The sequence below is a fragment of the Pangasianodon hypophthalmus genome, chromosome 5 (assembly GCF_027358585.1).
Source record: "Pangasianodon hypophthalmus isolate fPanHyp1 chromosome 5, fPanHyp1.pri, whole genome shotgun sequence".
Lineage (NCBI taxonomy): Eukaryota > Metazoa > Chordata > Actinopteri > Siluriformes > Pangasiidae > Pangasianodon > Pangasianodon hypophthalmus.
Window position 1 is genome coordinate 16,152,842 of NC_069714.1, and position 16,608 is coordinate 16,169,449.

At 39.3% G+C, this 16,608-nt stretch overlaps 1 protein-coding gene across 1 annotated transcript in view; it reads right to left on the bottom strand.

Moving 5' to 3' along the window:
* enox1 (ecto-NOX disulfide-thiol exchanger 1) overlaps positions 1 to 16,608 on the bottom strand; it is a 48,236-nt gene that overhangs the window by 2,357 nt on the left and 29,271 nt on the right. Inside the window, exons 6-14 of the mRNA XM_053234003.1 lie at positions 15,797 to 16,030; positions 10,970 to 11,182; positions 9,154 to 9,260; positions 7,474 to 7,591; positions 5,484 to 5,668; positions 4,331 to 4,438; positions 2,608 to 2,667; positions 1,421 to 1,520; positions 239 to 324 (exon numbers count right to left, since the gene is read on the bottom strand). Coding sequence (XP_053089978.1) covers positions 239 to 324; positions 1,421 to 1,520; positions 2,608 to 2,667; positions 4,331 to 4,438; positions 5,484 to 5,668; positions 7,474 to 7,591; positions 9,154 to 9,260; positions 10,970 to 11,182; positions 15,797 to 16,030 — 1,211 coding nt within the window. The remainder of the gene's footprint in view (positions 1 to 238; positions 325 to 1,420; positions 1,521 to 2,607; positions 2,668 to 4,330; positions 4,439 to 5,483; positions 5,669 to 7,473; positions 7,592 to 9,153; positions 9,261 to 10,969; positions 11,183 to 15,796; positions 16,031 to 16,608) is intronic.

A 16,608-nucleotide genomic window follows, 5' to 3' on the forward strand; every position in this document is an offset into this window, starting at 1 on the left:
AAATCTGAACTGCTAGAAATCTCAAAAATGCAAACACTTAGAGGTTGTCTTGAATGAATTTTCCCAGTCAGAAGGTAGGGTTATTGGGGTATAGTTATTTCCACATGACATGAACACATCTTTTACATCAATCTAGAAAAGAGCATCTGCCAAATACTTTAAATGGTATAAATTGTGCGTATTTACAGATGCCAACAAATACATTCCTTACTATAAAAGAAAGGAAGAAAGGTATTACCTTTGCATCAAGCCTTTGAATGTAAGACCAAAGATACTCAATGTTGGCTCCAAATGGGTGAACATGCAGGAAGGTTGATATAACTCCTGCACAAAGAGAGAGCACAGAAGGCTCAATATTGGTTATGGCCACATTTGCAAGTAACTGACAGGCTGGTAATAAAGGCAGCCTGCACAATCATAAAACCCCTCATCGGAGCAGAACCAGCAGTCATCCCCCCCTCCCCTACTTTAGTTGATTACTTTGGAGAGGTCCTCCAAAGGTAACGCAGTGAAGCAGAGGCAGAGAATATAGTGCCTTGCCTGGAGGGTCCCAAGCCAATATTTATTTCCTTGATTTATATGGCGTAACACTGCCAATTACAGAGGAACCTAATTCAATTCCCTTCACAAGCCCTACGTTCACAGAGGCTCACTCTTGAGTGTGCAGGGGAGGGGTGGGCTCGATCATGATGTCTGCTCAAATTTTAAAATGAGAAGCAGAGTAGCTGTGCAGGAGCAACTTTTTCACCTTCATGCTGAGTTGCAGTCTGCTGCTCCAGCATAGATAAAATGTATTTCTGCATGAAGAGAAGCAAATCTAATAGCAATCATCTTATATAAAGGGAAGAATATTAGCAGTGCTACTTATGGAAACAAACGAAGGCTTCATCTCCAGAGTTAACACTCCAGTACTGCTGACTGATGGTTTAAGCCTGTAAATGTAAGCAATTTTGTGTTTCACTGTTGATGTTTTATGTCCCTTCTGCTGGAATGAGCTGTGCTTTTCTGCCGTTCTGGCTCAAGGCCCCTCAGTCATTTTTTCAACCCTAGCTTCCTATCTGTATAGTATGTTTCCTCACTGTTAGCAGGGCAAATATGGTGTGTGTGTGTGTGGAATTAGTATTGGATGTGTAGGTCAGAGCCAGTGGAGCAGCTATCAGACAAAGGAACAGCTCCCTTGAGCCCTTTTGACCTCGGTGCTCTTCAGGATCTTCATTCAAAAGCACAGAAGATAGACAGAAGCCATGACTACATCTCCTAGCAACTAGTATAGCAGCATTTCTCCGTCTGTCTCTCACCCTCTCGCTCAGCTTACTGTATGATTTTAGATGTTAGAGTAAGGCCAATCCATTCAGCATTCTTCCCAAACCAACCACTGTTGATCACTGTTGATTACCTACATAGACCAGAGAAGGCTTACCAAGTAACAGAGCTTCCTTCTCAGATCTTAGAGGACCTCGTGTCACCCCCTCACTGCTCTTCTCTCGATGGTGATAGAGTGCTGCAGTGCCATTTACTCCCTGTCCATTCACGCACACGTCATGGACACACATAAAAATAAGGTGTAAGATGAGTAAGAAAGAAAACTCGGTGAATGATGATAGAAGCCACATACATGCTGACCAGTAGTAGTAAACAAGCATTCAGCTCCTCTTTCAGAGAAATCAATGATTATCGACATTTACCCCCATCCTCTTTGCAGAGGCTGCTAAACATGGCAAGCCATAAGTCAAATAAATGATGAAGTGATTCACAGATCAGGACATCTCACACACTGCTTTTTAGATGCTCTTTGAGGTGACCTCGCAAATAAAGGCAACATTGCATAAGGCATGTAGATCTATTTTAAATCTAAGCAAACAATTTCCAGTCAGTGACAGTAAAAACAAAACTGTTGTGTATGTGTATATGTGTTGTGTAAAATGGTATGTTGTTTTGTGAAGGTATTGCCTTTCAGTAATAGTTTGATATATTCTTCAGAGCAGTAGAGTTCTGGAGAGAAGATTAGGCTGCTCATAAGCTGCTGTTATGTGAACTATGGTGGGGAGTCACTTCCTACAGTTGCCCATCTGCTCCATGTGTTCACAGTATTCTATAGATAGAACACCATAAAAACCAAATGTATAGCATGAGAAGATGTGAGATGTAAGTAATCCAGACAGTGCCTCTGAGCAGAGATGATACTTAAACCTCATTATTTATACAAGAGATGTCCTGATGGAAAAGCTGTCAATCACTACCAGTGCATTAAGAGCTACACAAATGATAGTGTCCACAGAGGGCTCTAGCTGTGTTTGCATACTTTAAATATGCTATCTTTGTACAGCTTATGCAAGATGGAAGAGAAACATGCACAGAAACACAGAGGTATTCTTTCATTTTTTTAGCATTACTCCAAACAACATGCGGCAAGAGATGCTGAAAGCTAAGGCTTTCTTTAGCCCAAAAATTGGTCATGAATTGTTTTGATATTACCATTAAAACTTGAGGCACTTAAGAACCTTGTATACATTCTCAAATTTACTTCAGCGACATATACAGCCGCATTATGTGAAATCAGCATGTCCAGTATGCATTAGTTTAGTGACAGCACTGACTCTTCTTTACCTTTTCAGGGGTGTCAGTAGTGTGGTTTGTCCCTTCCACCAAGTCTGTGCTGTTCAAAAGCTGTCAGGAGAAAACGAAGTATTTGTTTTTAAATGTTATGGAATTGTATGGTTATGATTACAGACACTGCTAAAGGAACAAAATTTTTAAGCAACCCTGTATACTCTGACCTGTGTGACACCTTGGCTTTTTATTTTCATAGCACATACATAGCTGAGTAAATGTTAAATATTTGATCCCTTTTCAGTGAATTAGTCCCTTTTTACAGTTATGCATGTACTACACATGTTTGTTTCAGTAGACAACTATTGAGAGTGTGTCAAACCCAAAGTTCCTCCTGAAAGTCCGATTCTTATATGTAGAATGCCTAGAAAACAGGTCAGTTATAGACTTCAAATCATGTCTATCAATCTGTTAGGATTTTGGTTAGGTGCAGTGTAAACCACAATCTCCACAGGACTTCTGCTTTATTGATGTTCCTATTATCTCAGTCAAATAACATTCATGCAAACCAATGTGTGCAGTTAGGGAAATTGAGTAAACAAGCATGGATTTTATTCTGTGCTCTAAGGCCAACCACGGTGCTAGCAAAGATGAGAGGAGATCATGTCGCACTGTTCAGCAGTGAAGAAGCAATAACACTTGGATCATCTTTCAGGGGCACTTTGTCAGTGACACAAACACACTAAACACTGTAGTGTATGGTGTCTTTACAGACAGCACATTTTCCCCCCATCTGTAGTTCAGAGAGCATGAAATGGTGAATGGGATGTGCATGTGTAATATAGACAGTAAATGAGTCAGGCTCAGCAGATGTCAAGCGAAACAGAAAAAACAGCATCCCTAAGCTACGTCCCGCCTTCCAGGCATTAACGTTGCAAGAAAAATAAAAAGATAGTCTGTGTGTGTTTGTGTGCGTGTGTGTGTGTGTGTGTGTGTGTGTGTGTGTGTGTGTGTGTGTGTGGCTGTATGCACAGAGAAAGCACACTGAGGCTACAGACTGGCCTTGTGTAGTCACATGTGAGCAGACAGAGAGGTAAGACAGCCAATTTGGAACATCTCCCAACAGAATTTTGTTCTAAGTATGGGTTACATCAGGACAAAAGATTTAGGAGTAAAATAGGGCTCCTTAGTAAGTTATCCACATCTATAAGGGATGTTCAATTAAACAGTTAATACTGTTTACAGTAATTCTTAGTAGTTACTAAAAATATGCTTGAAGACAGAGGTTCCCTAACTAGGGGTTGATTTATAATTGGGGCCATGAGAGAAACTTCTTGTTTGTTTTATCCATTTATTCTGCAAATTAATATTACAAATAGCTCTCTAACTATGAAGATGGATTCTGTGGGCTAATATTTTGTGCATGCTATTTTAATCTTTTTTCATTATGCTTTCATTTTTCATTATGCTGCACTACCTTGGCTAGTTCGTTGACAACATCGAGTGACTCTGACTCATTGGAACAGCAGAAGTCAAGAAAACGAACATGAAATTATGCTGAAACATTTACTGAATATGGATTTACAAGCATGATGGTAAACTATGAGGAGAAACCATAACCTGCAGAAAATTCATAATGTCAATTTAGGGTTATTTGCCCAAAAACCTTAAAGAAAGGAATCCCTGCTTTAAGACAAATAGCTGAATAATATGCTGAGACATAAGGGGTTGGTTAAAGGGTTAATCTGTGTGTATTTAACACTGTGTGTGTTAAACTTACCTTCTCCCTGAGGCTGAAGATCTCCCCCTCTAGGTAGCGCTGCTCGTCTCGTGCCTGCTCCAGCTCCAGTTCCTTTCCCTTCAGTTCATCCTGGAGCCTCAGTAGTTGCTGTGGAGACAGACAGCATTATGAAGAACAAATGATAGCAGACGCCAACAAAGTACTTGCCTGTGTAGGTGATGAATGCTTATGAAAAGAGATAAACAACAGGGATGTCAATCTGGTGCAGTCAAATTAAGCAGGGGACTGCTACCTAGAAAAAAGCTAGGTACCGCTAACAATATTAATGCATTCCACACACATCTCAGCTAATGTTATGTTACCAATGCCTTATGGTTTTATGATACTGTGTAGTCAAGTCAGTCTTAAAATAGTACACCTGGTCACAGCTCTGCGACTTTGTAGTCAGATCTCATCTTGTGTTCACAGTCAGAGTGGATTCTCCACTGAAATTAAGGATGCAGTTGGATTTCTGTCTAAAATACCATACCTTTTTTATTTAAAGACAACCAGAAGTCAAACCTGATCTTTATACTGTTTGTTCATGCCCCTAGTCATATTGTGCCTGGCTGAAATTGCATTGGGGATGAAATAAAATACAAATTCTTGTTTTTCCATTAAAATGCAAACATTTTTCACTGGAACCATGCAGGATAAAAATTATATTAACCAATAATATCATGTTATGTTAGCAATCGCTGAGTAAAAATGCTGAGCCTTAGTTACTCAGAAATATGTCATGTTATGAAAGACAAATGCGTCATGACTTCTGCTTCATGGTTTTTTAGTGAATGAAAGACACGTGTGTTGTTTTTGGTTTTGTCTAGAGAGGCAGTAGAGGACTGCCGAGGCATAAACTTGAGTTAGTCGAAGTGTCTGGCAGGCTGCACTGCAAACTCCCAGTGCTCTTGCTACCAGGTAAGCATCACCACTTTGTGTAAAGAGGTCAAACATGTCCCATGATATCAGAGTGAAATGGAGCTGTGTTTGTAGTGTGCATGTATGCTTACATCTTATAAAGAGTATATAAAGAGTAAAATTGAGAGCTAGTGTTATTCTGGCTAAGGTATGCTCCCTAGACCTGTCAGAACTGCATTGATTATACTGTATGCATTATGTGTGTTGGAGGGGTGTGTGTGTGTGAATGTGTTACCTGCTGCATGCTGTGCATGGTTTGCTGCAGGAAGTTGAGCTGGTGCTCATGACTGGGCTCCTCTTCAGGGTGCTGCATCTTTCCCTGCTCCTTCTTCAACAGCTCCACCTCATTCCTGTAGGCATCCAGTTGCCAGCGCAGACTGTCATTCTCCTCTCGCAGGCCATAAGAGTGCACAGCCAGAGCTGCCGACATGAAAAGAATACAAAAGACTGCTGTTAGAACAGTATATGCAAAAAGGCAACCAATAAGGTTAGAAATGATACAAGTAATAAGAAATATGAACTAATACTAAAAATCTTTTCTGACTCTTTCTTTCAGGTCCATAAGTATAAGCAAAATATTGCAGTAACTGTTCAGGAATTACTAATCAATTGTTACTAATTACTAATTATTCTTTTCCTTAAGAAGCTCTTGGGTTGCTTTTACGGTACTTTTTGGGTCATTATCCATCTGTACTGTGAAGCGCTGTCCATTTGACTGAACATGAGCAGAAAGTATAGTTCAGTACATTTCAGAATTCTTCCTGCTACTTCTATCAGCAGTCATATCATCAATAAACACCAGCAACCGAGTTCCACTGACAGCCATACATGCCCATGCCATAACACTTCCTCCACCATGTTTGACAGATGATGTGGTATGCTTCAGATCATGAACCCTTCCTTTCCTTCTCCATACTCTTCTCTTCCCATCATTCTGGCATTCTGGTACAAGTTAATCTTGTATCAGATCTGGTCAGGCTTTTTTAGTGTTTTTTTTTTTTTATTTTTTTTTAGCAAAGTCTAATCTGGCCTTTGTGTTCTTGAGTGTTACCAGTGGTTTGCATCTTGAGGTAAACTGTCTGTATTTACATTTATGAAGGCATCTCTTGATTGTAGACTCTGACAATGATATGCCTACCTCCTCCAGAGTGTTCCTGACTTGGTTAGATGTTGTGAAGGGGTTTTTCTTCAACAAGGAAAGAATTCTGCAATCATCCACTTTAACTGTTTTCCATGGTCTTCCAGGCCTTTTGGTGATGCTGAGCTTGACAGTGCATTCCTTCTTTTTAAGAATGTACCAAATTGTTGTTTTGGCCTCTCCTAAAGTTTCTGCTATCTCTCAAATGCAAATTCAATGCTTGGAATCAACTCCAGATGTTTATCTCCTTAATTTGTCATGAAATAACGAGGAAACAGGCCACAGGTTTGCTTTTCAGTGCCTTTAGGCTCTTTCAGGCAAGGTAACACATTTTTTGCCCAAATTAAGAAGTCCAAATAGTCTATTGCTACACATCATTGTTAGGTCAGAAGTACAGTATAGTTCATGTTGTACTTGGCTTACCATGCAGTGTGTATCTATAGCTGAATACATATGTTCTAAAAAGGTATAATGTGCAGTTGACAGTTTATGTTACAACATCAGCCAACTGTTTTTCCATATTGTTTTACATGTCACATAATTCTTGGCTTCAGGCCAGGATCTTTATAAAGGCACTCTGAGACAATTGCTTGTAAAATGCATTAGCTGCATAAAGAATACTGAACTGAATTGAGCTACTGAATAGAGTATTTTTCCATTCCAACTAAAATACTGTTCAAGGTTTCAGGGTTGGACAGTTCATGATATATGGCTAAGCTCTGAATCTCCAGACAGCTGAGCTGTGCAGAAACAGTCCTTCTTAATCCAGTGGTGTCAAGAAAAACATAAACCTGGATGGTTTAATAACTCATTCTGACACTCCATCACAAATAACTAAATAGATAAACATTTTCCTCTAGATTAGAAATGCATATGACAAATGAGATTTGAGTAAAATTAGTGCTAGTATTGAAAGTACACTAATAGTGTTATACTCACAATGGAAGTTAATACATAGGCTCGTAGAAAGATGGTTTGAATCATAACAAACCACAAATCATGAATCACATTTAATAATGGTACAATTTTATGCCTTTTAAGAAATTTGACACAATTTTAATTAACATCTGAAGAACACAGTTCATACCTGAGTTATCCATTCGAACCTTCTTACAGGGGTTTTCCTCCAAGTCTTCATCTGACATCTCCATTTCTTCTTCCCTTCGGATTCCCATGATCTCCTCACTGTGGGCGTTTCTCAGCTCCTAAAACACCACAATCATAAACACACCCAATCATCCACCCACACAAAGACACACAAACGTACACAATAGGAGAGACAGAGGGAGTCAGAGAGAAACATGCACACACACCATTAGTGGCATCTGTCCTGTAACATGTTCTTTGCTAGAACATGAATTTAATAGTTCATATTTCATTTTTACTCTTCTATATCTTCTAGAGGAAAGTGTCCCTTTCATTTACATGGGTAATCAATGTTACAGCATTGATTCAGCATTGATTTAAGGTAATAATAATAGTATCATTTTCTCAATAATAGTATCTCTGTCTTTCAGCTCTGAACAGGCTTTTATTGCAGCCCAACTTTGTGATAAAACGACAGACAGTTGTTGACTGATCGAGTCCAACACAGCCTGCTGAGAGAGCTGAGGCTCTGCCATCACACAGCTGTGCGTGATAACAAAAGCTTGGATGCTCCATTTGTCTGGGACTGAAAAGTGTAAAAATCACATTATACAAACTTCCAGGCTCACTGATCCCCTGATAGTCATTATAGGGATCAGCAGTGAGGTGGTTTAATGCCAGTAGTGTGAAATCTTGCAGATCAGACACAATAAATATCCTTGGAGCTGTTGCACTGAAGGGAAAGAGAGCACATACGAGATTCTCTGAATGTATGCATTGGTATAGTCCCACATTGCTTGTTCTTTTATATTGTTTTTTTTTTTTTTTTTTTAAAACTGTGATACATGGACACTTTTTTGATCTACAGTTAATTTTGTTGCCACTATGTTGTATCACAAAATGGTAAGTAAAGAAAATAAATGTTATAGTATGACATACAATTTAGCTTAAACATGTTCAAACCACACTGGCCAAGATTTCACAATGGTGACATCAATACTGATTTTGGCCTATCACTGCACCAAAGTCATCTTCACAAAATCAGCATCTTACCTCTGGTTAGACTGAGAACATAAATATGAACTTTCCTTTTAATGTCTGGACTTACAGAAGTGTATGAGTACAAATAGTATACTTCCTTTAGGCGGGGTACATGTTTTTTGGTCCTCACAGTAAAACATCCCATTAACGTAGTGCAAGTTATACATTTTAAATACGTAATTTGTAAATATAGTACCTCTGCAGTGTATAACCAGATTAAAAGAATGTATATCTATAAGGAATAAGGACTTGTATTGTTCTATATAGGTTTGTGAAAATAATCTAGATAGCTACAAACTTCAAAGCCTGATCAAAGTCCTAGAATGTAGCACCAACATACTTTTAAAACTTTAATCTAAACCTAATGCAAATTTAATCAGTAATGAATAATTAATCCAAGCGTATCATTAATGACTATCATTTTAACCCTAGAAGTATCTGTTGCCATGGTAACTTAAGAGCTACTTGACTTTCTAGTACACACAGACTGTGCTGCAGAGCGAGAGACCAGAATCAGAAATGCAGGATGGTTTATTTGTGAGACCACAAAAGCCATAAAGACCCACAAGTCACATTAGCAGCTGGAGTACCAATGTAGCCTGTGGAGTCAGCATGACAAGAAAATAGGAGACATACCAACCTCACACTGCTTTCGCCAAATGTCTATGTTCTTGCGCTGTGCTTTTGAGAAATGGTCCCATGCCTTTTGCCGGGTGGCAGCGCTGAATACGGCCGTAATCTGCTCAACTTTGGTGGATAAGGAAGTCAGACAAGACAAACCATTTATGTAGAGCCACTGCCAGCTAGAGCCACACACCAGAAACCTTCCCAGTGAGGTTCCTGATAGTGTCTGCTCTATTGTACTTACATCTTATGACCTGCTGATTCAAATCCTTAAGGACTGAGGAAGGCAACAAGATACAATGGTTGGAATAAAATCCCACTTCAAGTCTTATTGCTTGTAATGAATTTGGGAGAAGCTGAGGGCGAGCCTCACTTAAAATTAGAACATATTCTTGTATTACTATTTCAATATGCAATGTATGGGTTTCAAATTAGTTTTGAAGATAACAAATACTGAACTTCTACCTCTTGTAAAATGTTGCCTTTTGATCTGACTAAATTTACATACTTTACTTTAGATATTTGTATGATTTGTGTGTTGTGTGTTTAAACAGGCCCATGCACAGGTTTAAGTTTGAAAGTTGAGGTACAGCAACCCAGTGGTTCCTAACTCTGATACTAGAGCACCCCTGCATGCTTGTTTTAGTGTATTTAACATACTCATGTTATATCAGTTGTGTGAGAGTAGGGCGGAACTGGCCAACTGGCAAGTCTCCTGTGATTAATACAAGCAGATCCCTCTATAAACAGCATCATCATAAATGCTATTGTTTAAATGATAATTTTGGCAAAATATTCATAGGCAGTCAGTATTGCAATATAGGGGGTGGTTAAAAGCCATGAAGCTCTTTGAAAGCTAAGCCATCCTATGTGACCAGGATGGAGCTGATCCAGATGTGACTTGATGAAGTAGATCTTCAATGGTGCAGCCAGGGGTAAATTCCCAGTCGCAGGGTTCATGACTGCACTCCAGGTCCGCATGTTTGCCATGTGAGCCACCAAATTGCAACAAAAAATATACAGTTATTAAACATAATAGCCAATCAGTCTATTGGCAAAAGGGCAGGGGTATAAGATCAATCTGTCTATCTGTGCATGTGCCTGTGTTATAACCATTATAACATTCAATGCCATCTCATACTATTACTACAGTATACTAGACAATATTTATCAATTTCTTTAACTGTGGTCAAGCTGCCATGTAGCTACAACTAGAGACATAATTCAAATTTTCATAATTCATAGTTTACATAATTCATAGCATCTTGCATACCATCAGTACATACCCAATAAGAGTCTCTGTAATAATGATCTCACTGCTAGAATCTGATTTTGGCCTACCTGTAAGTTAAGTTGAACAGCTCCATTCCTGAAATGAAGACAGGCTCCTCCCACTGAGACTGTACTTACCCTGGGCCATTCTGTGGGCTATGGCTAGCATCCCCCTTGGGGGCTAGGTCTGATCTTATTATAATATATATATTATATATATAATATAATATATATTTATATATATATATATATATATATATATATATACATATATATAAAAATTTTTCCTCTTCCTGACAGGCTGACATAAATATGGCATATTGTTACCTGCATAAAAAGCTAGTTTGTGTGTCATTACATTTTGGCACAGCTGCTAGATGAAGCCATTTACAATGGTTCATCTCGAAAATTGAGTCAGAAAGCCCACTGATCTGATCAAAGACTCAGCCAGCTTAAGAATCACACATAATCTTGGACAGAACAAAGGATGTACTGTTGTCATGGTAACACTACATGAACATCTCTACGTAAGCAGTGTGTATAAGGCCTGTGAGTCTTACATTGGGTGAGGATGGTGAGCAGTGAGTTCTTGAAGCGCTCTTTGGCTTGTTCCATCTCCTCCTCATGCTGGGCTTTCTCATTCATCAGGCGCCGCACATGGCTGTTGGCTGACTGGATCATGGAGTAGAATTGATTGGCAGTGCGCCGGTTAACCTCACCCCTTTCTGTCCATGTGAACAGTACTGCTATGGCCTCACTGAACTTGCTGTCATCTGTGGGAAAAGCGGGAGATATTATCATATGAATTCAGGGATTGCAACATAATAAAGACAGATTTTTTTATATAAGGTTACATTAAGTATTATATTAGATATATGAAATGTATGTTATATGTAAATCAATTACACCTATTTTATCCTATTTTAATGTGTTAATGGAACATTTAATCTGGAAGCTGAGTCATTTAATGATTCAGTGATGACTTGATGCAGCAGCAGGTCATGCCCATAGATTTTGGTGAGGTAGGATGAATGTAATAATGACAGCCTCAAACAGAATTAAGTCTAACAGGCTATCACACATGACTTATGCTATAGGCTACTATCTACTGATTTTTTACAGTAACCCTGTAATAGACAGTTGAGACTCGACAATATACAGTCATCCAGCAAGAGTTTAACAGCTTGTTTTGAGCAATGTACCTTTGTTCAACTGTGTTTGATACAGCAGGTGTGTTTCCTGTCAGAGTGTGTGAAGTGCACACAGAAGTGCTAATACTGTATTATTAACCAGGATTGCCCAAAAAAATTGGGCATTGGAAAATGGAGACACATTTTTATTCTTTTTCTCAGCTTTTGTGTGGGACAAGGTCCCCGTGGTGCACACACATTTCTAATGTACAGATCCACTTTTCCCTCTCCAAATCACCAAACCTCCAAATCTCCCTCTTACCTCTCCCTCTCCAAATCCCCCTTTCCCTCTCCCAGGCTTTACAATATGTCTTATAACTGAAATGGTTCTGTACATCATAGACACACTGTCTGGACTAATAATGTGCCTTTGTTTGCAGAAATGTATTAGATTTAATTCTGTTTATTTATTGTTTATTATATATTATAAGGAGTATTTTTAAATTAGCCCAATTTGGCATAAAATTACAACCCTGGCAAACCTTTTATTAAAAGCACAGATCTGAAATATAATTCATAAGTATAATCCAAAGTATAATTCTCAAATGTCTGAAGTGCATGAAGTAGATGGTCTTGAGTTTAGCCTCCCTCAGTTTCTGTAATCAGATCTTTGTAGACTGTTTGAAATGTATTATAGAAATTGCCAGAATAAATGGCATTGGTCAGTCAGGCCAGTTATAAATGATACACTCTCCAGCATGTGTTTGCGACTAGAAAATTATTTCTGCAGCTCGTGGGAGAGACGCAGTTCCTCTTGCACATCTGAAAAACAGTGTGTGATAATCTCAGTATATTCTAACAATTTTAATTATACCGCCAAGAGACCAATTATTATTCCAGGAGTTGATGTGTAATCCATGTTTGTTTAAAAAAAAATAAATAAAAATAAATAAAAAAACCCAGGAGACTATAGGGTTCTAAAGCAACTGCTGTGTGAGTGAGGGCAGATAGGCATTTAGATTGCACTCTCATTCATCATTCCAGCTAATTAAGAAAGTAGAATTCTCCTGGTCCCAAAGCAAGCATGCCATTTGACAAGAGTAAAAATAATTCCCTCAGTCAAATGAGACTGCATAGCAACTCCCCACCAATCATGATGTCCATGATAGGATTTGTAAATGTGTAAATCTCAACACTATCCCTTCAAAATCCCCCAGCATACCCCTTTGCCCCTACTGTAGCTTTATGGCAGTTAATATGCTACCAGTTATTCAGAGCCAACAAAAATAGAATTACTATTCTATGATATGGTATCAGTTTATTGTGAATAATTTTATTTAAATTTATTTTTTCCATTCTCCTAAAATAGAAAAACATTAACCAGAAGCTCCTTTTTATGAATAAAAATAACAACAAAAAAGAAAATTGCATGCCTTCACCTGCACCAGACAAGGCGCTAAAAGAGCAGGTTAAGAAAGACTTATCAGAGACCTGAGACCCAAAAGCAGAGCTGAATAAAAGCCAAATCCAGTGGAAACACTGGATTTACATTGCTACACTGGCTTTCAGTGCTGCCCTCTTACAAAGATGTGGTTTTATTCCACTGAAATATGGAGACAAAAAAACAAAGGCCTGCATGCTGTTCCCATTTAAACAGGCACAATGATATTTATAGCCAATAAATATTAGTGTATTACAAAACAACAAAAGCTGCCCCAAATTCAGAGTAAAGACTCATAGTGGTGTCTTTTCAGTGCCAACCAGAATACTGAACTGTATCTGGCATACTTTGTGTGCATTTTGGGGCTCATTTAACATACAAGTGCACATGGTGCAGGGAAGCACCACACTGAGAGAATAGGAAATGCTCAACTGTGTGCCAAGATTGCTGATAAGGTGGGGGGTTAGCAGTTGAGTTACCATCATCTAAATGAAAGCAGATGAGGAGATTTGAGAGGCTTGGAAAGGCACTTTACACTTAATGTCTGTTTGGATTTATCACTCAATTTATCACAAATTCCAGAAAAAATTATATGTTATATTATTTGACCTAGAAAGATCTGGAGAAACAATATATGTATCAGTCTATTTATTCTTAAACAGACCTTGTTTTGAAGTGAAATTAATTCTTAAAATGAAAAACCCTGTTGATAAACCATAAGCACAAGTTCAGTGGTATAACTAGTTTATGCAGCATATACAATGGCAAGCAAATTCAGAAATTGAGGTGTTTTAGATTTATCTTGACTGCATGTATCACTTCAAAGTGCAATTGCCTGCTTCTAGTTTGTGAGGGAAAAAACATGGGTGTAAAACCAGCTGGCTGGGAAATATTCCTGAAGTGTAGTGATCAACACTCCATTATCTATGCCAAGGTTTCAGTTGTGTCTATTATTACATGTTCAACCTGGCAGAACATTTTGGGTTAAAGAAATGGCAATAGTGCTCATCTGAAGTATTTACATAATATGCTTTAATATGAATACAGACTAAACCTCAAGAAGTTCATCTTTATTTATTAACATACCTGACATACAGCGATCAGCCATAACATTAACACTACCTGCCTAATATTGTGTAGTTCCCCCTTGCGCCACCAAAACAGCTCTGACCTGTTGAGGCATGGACTCCACAAGACCTCTGAAGGTGTGCTGTGGTATCTAGCACCAAGATGTTTGCAGCAGATCCTTTAAGTCCTGTAAGTTGCGAGGTGGGGTCTTCATGGATCGGACTTGTTTATCCAGCACATCCCACAGATGCTTGAACTGATTGAGATCTGGAAAATCTGGAGGCCAAGTCAACACCTTGAACTCTGTCATGTTCCTCAAACCATTCCCAAACAATATCTGCAGTGTGGCAGGGCGCATTATCCTGCTAAAAGAGGCCACTGCCGTTAGGGAATACCGGTGCCATGAAGGGGTGTACTTGGTCTGCAACAATGTTTAGGTAGGTGGTACGTGTCAAAGTAACATCCACATGCCAGGACCCAAGGTTTCCCCGTAGAACATTGCCCAGTGCATCACACTGCCTCTGCTGGCTTGCCTTCTTCCCATAGTGCATCCTGGTGCCATCTCTCCCCCAGGTAAACGACACACACACATCCACATGATGTAAAAGGAAACGTGATTCATCAGACCAGGCCACCTTTTTCTTTAATTTGTGTTACAGTAGCTCTTCTGTGGGATCAGACCAGACGGGCTAGCCATCGCTCCCCATGCGCATCATTGAGCCTTGTGTGCCCATGACCGTGTCACTGGTTCACCGGTTGTCCTTCCTTGGACCACTTTTGGTAGGTACTAAGCACTGCATACCAGGAACACCCCACAAGTCCTGCTGTTTTGGAGATGCCCTGACCCAGTCATCTAGCCATCACAATTTGGCCCTTGTCAAAGTCACTCAGATCCTTACGCCCATTTTTCCTACTTCCAACACATCAACTTTGAGAACCGACTGTTCACTTGCTGCCTAATATATCCCACCCCTTGGCAGGTGCCACTGTAAGGAGATAATCAATGTTATTCACTTCACCTGTCAGTGGTTTTAATGTTATGACTGATCGGTGTATAGTAAATGAGCACTTATATAGTAAATGAACACTTTAAACCCACTGTCTGACACTCCCTAGAAAATCACTGTTTGCGAGTTCAGACCATGCTCACAACTAAAAGACATGAAGATTAATGGTGGAGCTGTATAAAAAGGGGAGACCTCTGAGAACTTTGGCTGGGTGGCTTCTGCTTTGGGCTAGACAGCCAGTACCCTGACTAAAGACTCTTGGGTAGACTTAGAGAAAGAGTTGTCTAGTAGAAAAAGCGACTGAGAAGAAGGTGAGGTTTTAGGCATGGTCTTTCATCCAAACATCAGTTGCTGGAGTTATTTCCTAACTCCATTTATACAGAACCTGAGCCCTTTACTGCAGTATTTAGAGGCATGAGGTCTTCTAGGGTATATTCACCAAAGACCACTATAGCAGCTAGTCCAAAACCGATGCACACCAGCCCTACACAACGAACAACAGCTGGGCTTTTTTTGGGGGGGTTGCAGCTATAGAAAGTGCAGGAGTCTAAGCTGGGAAGAAGTACTTAGGCTAGGCAGTCAAGCATTTCACTAATAACTTTTACATCATCAGAGAACAGCAGGAATGAAACAGCATACATGGCCAAGCAGGTCTTCAGAAAACATGATGTAATGATGACACGTTTCCTGATGAAAACCAGCCATGGACTCCATGACAACATTTTGAGTAGAAAGACACACCTTTCAGTTTTTCAGCAAGTAGGCCTGCCTCATGCTCTGAGTAGTGCATGATGGGAGGGGGAGAAGGAGGATGCAAGCGGTCTTCCTGGATTTTGCGTCGATGACGTTCTTCTCGTGCCAGCAACCTCTGTTTGCACTCCCACTCATACAAGTCATCCCTCGCCTGAGCAAAGTCCACATGTATGCGGCCTGAATCCTTTTTATCTGTGCTGGAACCAATACGCATCCTGTAGCCTAAGACATAAAATACAACCATAACAAATCAAAACTGATATAAAGTACTGGTGTATTGAAAAAAAAATTCATATCATTAATGACAAATTCTAAAGAAATAGATGACAAATTAAAGGGGGAAAAAAAACAACATAGGTTTTGGGCCAGAGCTGCCAGAACAGCTTCAGTGTACATGTGCATAGATTGTACAAGTCTCAAATGGTGTTTTGCTTGTGGTCGTAAAAGGTGCTGTCTAACACCTCACGCCAAAATGTCCCATAAGTGTTTAACTGGGTTGATATCAGGTGAGTGTGAAGGCCATAGCATATGATTTACACAATTTTCATATTCATCAGTCCATTCAGTGAGATCTTTTACTTTGTGGATAAGAACATTGTCATCCTGAAAGAGACCTGCCCATCAGGATGCAAATGTTTTATCATAGAATAAAGTTGATCAGTGAGAAGAGCTTTGTTTTGATTTGCAGTGACTCTTCCCTTTAAGGGGAGAAGTGGACCCAATCCATGCCACCAAAATGCCCCCACAGCATATTGTTTCCTTTAATTTATATATCAAAATATACTGTAAGTCAGTCTTAT